At 53.9% G+C, this 6910-nt stretch overlaps 1 protein-coding gene across 1 annotated transcript; it reads right to left on the reverse strand.

Moving 5' to 3' along the window:
- Positions 1-431: 431 nt before the first annotated feature.
- Positions 432-4339, reverse strand: SODALDRAFT_271306 (integral membrane channel protein; the record flags this gene model as incomplete). Its single annotated transcript, XM_028607765.1, has 5 exons — positions 432-2277; positions 2347-2415; positions 2502-2573; positions 2643-3924; positions 4066-4339. 5 exons carry the CDS (start codon positions 4337-4339, stop codon positions 432-434), a joined length of 3543 nt encoding a protein of 1180 aa, XP_028468334.1.
- Between the last annotated feature and the right edge of the window lie 2571 nt (positions 4340-6910).

Consider the following 6910-nt stretch of genomic DNA (forward strand, 5'->3'; position numbering starts at 1 on the left):
CCATGGCCGCATGAGATGAGGCGGTCCCCTGAACAGGGAGCCAAGATGCAAGAAGTATAGATGGCAGCGAAGAAAGAACCAAGCAAACAAACCATTTGCCCCTGGCTCCCGGTCATATCCAGCTGATGATGATTGCCAGAGCAATGCTGGTTCCGCCCGATGCGACGAGTACAAACCCGAAATAAAGGACCAACCTATGCAGAACATTATGGAGGGCGACGACCTCTGTTCATATGCAGCAACTTCAGTCCCCTCCTTCCCCCTTTGAAAGATGCAGCCCCCAACGCCTCCCCATGCCAGATGAACGCCACAGATGCCAAACCCTCTTCGACATGCCGTACACGTAGAAGGGCGAAGAACAAATTTCCCAACCCCAATACAATGCGTGCCCACACCGCCGGCGCCTATCCCGGGGTGTGCACGCGCGGAATTTAGAACGAGCTTCCCTTCTTAAACTCGTTTTCGCCTCGTTCGTCATCCGAGTCGGATGAACGGGCCACCTCCTTTCCCTTCCCCTTCGCTTTCGTCATCACCAGCCCGAGTGGCTCTTTCATACTCTTCCGGCTACCCGGTCGCTTTGCAGTCGACCTTCGCGACAGCCTCGGCCGGCTCTCCTCCCCCTTCCTCCTTCGATCGTCCCCGGCCACTTCGATCGTCGCCGTCGCCGCCGCCGCCGCCCCTTTCAGATCCTCGCCTGACGAGTTGCGCCTTGTCGGCGGGGCCGTCGAAGCCGTATTGCTCTTCAGTTCCCTCAACTCCCGCGCCACATCCGCGAAGCTCTCTTCCAGCGTTTTCATCCGCGCTAGCACGAGCCGGCCCATGCGGTCTCGGTCTGCGGCATCGATCGTCGGGGCCCCGAACCGGGAATCCTTCATCAGAGCCATGGCCATTTGCGTCTGGAAGCTGGAAGGCAACCCTGCCGTAGGGTCATTGGCCGCCGCCGCCGCCGCCAGAAGATTCGTATTGTCGGACATGGTGCTGACGTCGACCGAGGAGAGCCGCCTTGCGCCGCCGGGGGGTCGCTGACGTGGCTCCAACGGCGGAGCCAGGATTCGATTGGGCGCCGTCTGTGCCATCTCCCTCGGCGCCACGATGGGCCGCGGCTTCGACGTTGCCATGTACAACCGCCGCCGTGGCGAACGATGGCGGCTCCCCGAAGGCGTCTCGACTATCGACGCACGAGCACTCAACGGCTGCGAACGGGCTGGCGTTGCCTGTTCCACCGGGGACGCCGACGATGTGCTGATGTCGCGTCGGTTTTCCTGCGGGACGTACAGGATGGTATTCGTCGACAGCGTCCGGCTATGCAAACCTAACCGGCGTGGGTTCCCTGAACGGGGCGACACCGCCCCTGGCGCTTTACTGCTCGCGTCCTGGGGGGATGCAGATGCTGCCGCCGGGGAAAACCGACTAGTCATGGGTGTTGTGAAGTAGTCCACCTCCTGCGCCTGCACGCTCTTTCCTTTATGCCCATCTTCCCCCGTATTTGTAGCTGCGTCTTCTTCTTCCTCTTCGTCGTTCGTCACCAATTCGTCGTCCCCGTCGGCGTCGGTATGATCTCGCAACTCGTCATCCCTCTTGGGTCGGAACACGTAACTCCGATTCAACGATCCCAGCGGTGCGTTGCTCTGTGACATCAAGTCTGCAGGGTCGCTTGCTGCCGACCGAATGTCGGAGAACTGTCGAGATCGGCTGGGGCCGAAAGCTCGGTTCATGCTGAACCTCCGTTGCCAGTGTGATTTGGGAGCTCGGCTCTCGAGGGTCGGCCAATCACGAGGGCGAGGTGAGCCCCCAGCTTCATCATGCTGGTCCATCCAACTTCGGATAGCGTTCTGGGTCTTCCTCCGCTCGTACCGTCTCTGGTTCCGCAAAGTGGTAAGCCCGGGCCCCCTGCGGAAGACCTCCTCAAGGGCATGGTCCTTCTGGAACCCAACAATGGATTCCTCTCGAACACGAACGTTGGGACTGAACAGTGCTGTCCGACTCGAAGGGTCCACAAAGGAAAGTCCCCTGCTATGACCGCGACCTGGGTTCTCAACGAGGTCTGTCGGCTCGAACATGGAAGATGCTAGCCAGTACCTCTCGTACAAGTAAATGCAGAAGAGGAGAGGGAAGTGCGTGACCTTAATAATGGACCTATTCAGCAACACGAAATGCTTCAATGGCAAGAAATATCGAAGCGGCATGAGCAGCCATGCAAAGATGTTGCCGGGAGCCACGTAAGAAAACAGAGCATCGTTCTTGACCATGGAGATGGTATTAAGAGCGAACAGAAATCTGGAGATCGGTCAGCGTGCAATGTGCGACGAGGGGTAAGAGAGGGAGGGAATAATGGAGAAGACGTACTGGTGCTCTTCCGTAGCATTAGATGCTATCTTCATGAATGAGTTGGTCAGGACAGTAATGAGGATGGTACTATCATATGTGTGAGCCATTGGTGAAGGAGACGAGAGGGAGGATCATGCAACCAGCCGTTGCAACCAGGTCCTGCAATCACTTACACCACAACAAAGTGACAGATGATGAGGAACAGTGCCATCAACGCCTTTTCGAGGAAACTATAGGTTGGCCAGCTGTCGTCGGGGTTTGGTTAGCCGCCAGCCCAAAACCAGCATGGGAAAATGACGAAATGCCCAACTCACACGCTCCACGCAGCAGGTGTAAACCCCATGAGGATCTGGAATATCTTATATGCCACCTCAGAGGCGTCGTTGCGGTTCCTGGCCAAGGTGAAGAATACAAAGAAACCACTGCAAGCGACCAGCACGAGTATCAGAACAGCCGCTAGATCCACGGCCATGAGCCGGAAGGCGATCAGTAGCTGCGAGAAATACTGATAGTGGTCCAGGACGCTGAAGATGCGTGGCAGGAGAAGGATGGCGTTCGCAGCCAGCACATCATACGCCAGGTCGTTCCAATGCTTAGGGTCAACGAGGAACACGCCGTAAGCACGCATGCCGTAGTACACAATCAGGAGAACCAAGATGCCGAGGTCGAAGATATTCCAGAAGCTCATGATGTAGAGCGAGAACCCCTGTTCGTTGAATCCAACCAGCTCATCCAGCATGAAGCCGGCAGACCAAAACCAGAAAATCAATTCCAGGGAGGTAATCCGCGTAGATCTCTGGGCGAGCACAGCCAGGAAAAGACCAATCAGGACCAACAGGGACAAGGTGGAGAGGAAGAACCTGTACCGGGGAACACGAAGACGCGATAGTTTGAAGAGAGAAGCCTGGCGTGGGTCGTATAGGATCACGGTCCTTCTACCGGCGCCACGGAGCGCGGTGTCCCGGTCCTGGGATTGGGTTCCGAGGAGTGGGGTCCTAGAATCGGGCTTAATGCCTGGGTGGACAGGAGTCGACGGCGGGCCACGGTGTAATGTGTCCGCGGAGGAGTAAAAGGAGATGGCACCGCTCCAGATGGCTTCCAGCTGTTGCACGACAAGCGGGTGCGCAACAAAGTGCTTAGCCGAGGCACGGATGGCAACCTCGAGAGTCGAGGTCCTCGAGGCAGTGAGCCCCGCCTTGATCCTGGAATCCGTATTCGCGTTGGCAGGAGGGAGACTGGCTCCGGGGAGGCCCTGGAGCGGGTAGAAATCGTAGGACAGGGCGTCGATAAGCTCCCGGGTCGTGTATTCCTTTAGGAGCTTTAAGGCGAGCAACTCGCAGACCTTAGCCCGGGTGACGCTAGTGCCCGCATTGCCAGGAAACATCTGGCCCTCCTTTTGGAACTGCAGGCAGTTTGCCATTAGGGCATAAAGGGTAGCTCTTGAGAAGTGTTGGGTCCGAATCTGTTGCTGCATGGGCTTCACTAAGAACTGAGATACCTGGGGGGAGCGAAGCTGTTCCCATGTGAGGGTCGTCTCGGTGCGCGTCTGGACAATGATGCGAATCGCGTGGGTAATGTTGTAGATGGGCAGCGAGTCTGAAATTCCCGAGGGGAAAGGGGGACAAGTTAGCAATGCGGGAAAACGAAAGCTCGGGGTTTCTTGCTGCGAAGAGAAAATAACGACAGAAGTTGCATGAAAACATCAAAGGGACAGAAAGGTGAAAGTCGAGAAATTACCCAGATATGCGGCCGAGAAGAGAGGGAGCACGGGCATGGAACGGCGAACTCCATCCTCGTCGTTCGGGTCTGGCTCCTCATCCTGCAGTGGGCCCATTCTCGGTTCGTTCGAGTCTTCGTCATCGTCATCGGCTTCGGTGAAGTCTGCCGTCGCGTGTCGGTGTGGAGGACGTGCCTGGAAGGCTGGTCCGGATGTCGGGGAAGAAGGGGGGAGGCGATCGGGGTCAGCTAGGCGACGGCCGCGATGTTTAGGGCGAAGGAACGAGGAGAACATCTTGTCGAACTTGAAGATACAGCTCTCGGCCTCGTTTCACCGTCTGTCGTGTGGCGTCACAACACCGCCATGGGACAACACGGGGAGGCGGAAGCGGAACGGGTTAAGGAGAATCGGTGGAATCGAGATTAGTAACCCCCGACAAGCTACGAGCCACGAATCACGAGGCACGCAAGGGGAGACGTGAGGCGATATCGAAGTAAAGCAAAGGCGGGAGGGAAAGGATAACGAGTAAGAAGGAAGGTAGGGATAGCAGAAGGAGATAAGTACGAATACTTCGTAAAAAAGGAGGTGATTAACCTACCTAGGTACCTACTGAAGGGGAAGGTATGGCAGAAACGCATGGCCCGTGCAAGGTATACGGTACGTATGTACTTCGGACGAGATCTCGACTTCTGGAATACCCCTGACCCTGGTCTTACCGAGTGGTCCGTGCTGATCCCAATGCCGCTAACGACTCGTTCTAGCACTGACAAAGTACACTTATATGGGTCCTGATGAGACAGACAGTGGGACCTAAACTGGTGGAGAGGACAAAACGTTTTTCAAAAGAAACCCGGGCTCCTTCAAGGACTGCAAAGTAGAGACCTATCTATTTCGTAGTAGCTAATTAATTACACCTTACTACCTTTTGGAAGTGCATCATTCTGCCAAGCTGCTCGAGTCTGGTGATCCGCGTGAAGCGCGATGTAATGCAGACATGCAGGCAAACTAGCACTACTCGATATGCAGGATGCTATGTCATGTTACATGCAACTCGGTAATGGTATGGTCACCTACCTTACAAGCTAGGCTACCTAGGCTTTATAGATACCTAGATTCCTTATCGCGGTGGTGGATCTGGCTCTCGGGACCCAAGAAGTCCCCAATGAACTCCGTCAACAAGCAACCTAGATGCAGTCACTTCACGACTACCTTATGGTGGTGTGACAACTTGGGCTTGGTCGAGGGGTTGTATTGTAGCCAGCATCTTCTCCAGCGACCATCAGTCAGATATGAGAATTGCGCCTCTCTTACCTAGGCAATTTGATGCACTCAATCAGATAAGCATGAATGTGTACCCAAGTAGAGACAAATGTACGAAGCACGATGTTTCGAGCCTAAGGTACCTTACGTCGTAATAACCTTATGCACCAGGCATGAGACAGGGATTTGGTTGTGTAGTGTAAAGGGGGCCTGCTGACCAACACGGGATGCGAGGAGGCGAGTGGCTTTAGACCCAACGGTTGGGTGAGCCACGGCGTTTCGGCTGTTTTCCTCCACTATTATAATAACCATCATCCATTACCATCGAGATTCTCGGTCTTCAGTATTAGGTACCTTAGCCTTAGGCTCCCAGGTTGTTAGTCTCTTAATAAGTCGTCGCCCTTTTGCCATATCTGATAAAATCGTCTTCTCGTATAAAACCTACAGTGCCTCCTCCTAACCACCCCAAGATCTTCCATCATCGCTTATTCTTCTCATCAACTGTTACTACAGCGCTATATTCATGACCAGCGACGTGCCTACCTACTATTGGCAGATTTTGGTTATGGGGCTGCCAGGCAAGTACCTAGGTATATATTGTTGCATTCATTACTACTGGTTCTGTATTCGGCTATAGGATTGATTGGAACTGATCTTTGGAAAGCGTGGTATCGAGACTCGCGAGATACCTGAGCGCGGAATCTGGGCAGAGAGAGCTGAGACATAAAATACGTTCGTACACCCATCTGGACACACGGCGCATTAAGGTACTAGGTATTGAGGAATGGCATTGAGGATGTGTCACTTGAGGATTGAGGGGTGTTCGCATGTCGGATGTTGGGAAGACGGCCGCCGCACTGCTTGCATGGATCCCCGTCACCGCCTACCATTGGTGCATCGTCTACTGGGACTACGGGGGAATCGACACCACCCCGCACGACCTACCAGCCTCTGGGCTCTCGATGCAACCTATGAATACTACGGATACTTCGCTTTGTACATTAAACACAGCCGTCACAATGGGGAAAAGAACTTCTTGATTGGAGAACTCCTTCACCGCCTGTGATGTCTTCCACACCATCTTTTGTCCACCTTGACTGGCCAAAGTAATTAAGTTCAGGTTTGTTTTTCTCTCGGCACGTGGGGGTCCCACAATACTAGACATTTGTTACTAAAAGTCTTCCATGAGCTCAGAAGGATGTTCTTTTCTCATATGTTACTGCCACGCCCATAAGTAATAGCGCCGAAACTGTTACTCATCGCGTGAGTTATCCGCAGTCCTGGTTTAGCCTGCCTGAGGTAAGTATCCGAATCCACTAGATGGACTGGATAAATAAAGGAGATGCCTCTGCGGGGATGAGTGACGATCAGCAAGCTTTTGGGAATAGTCAGCAGTTTACTATAGTACTTCCTGTATAAGGTAGCTAATAACCACACTTTACTCGCAGCAACTTCAAGTTGTCTAAGGTAGGTTAATGTATCTCAAAAATACTAGCGATGGTAGGTACTCTGAGAAGATTTCATGTTCATAGCAGCGCGGGTACCTACTTCGTTCGTACTTTCCTACCCCACTTCTCACCGAGAAACCACTCACCGAGATCAGGA

This window comes from Sodiomyces alkalinus (genome assembly GCF_003711515.1).
Source record: "Sodiomyces alkalinus F11 unplaced genomic scaffold SODALscaffold_2, whole genome shotgun sequence".
NCBI lineage: Eukaryota > Fungi > Ascomycota > Sordariomycetes > Glomerellales > Plectosphaerellaceae > Sodiomyces > Sodiomyces alkalinus.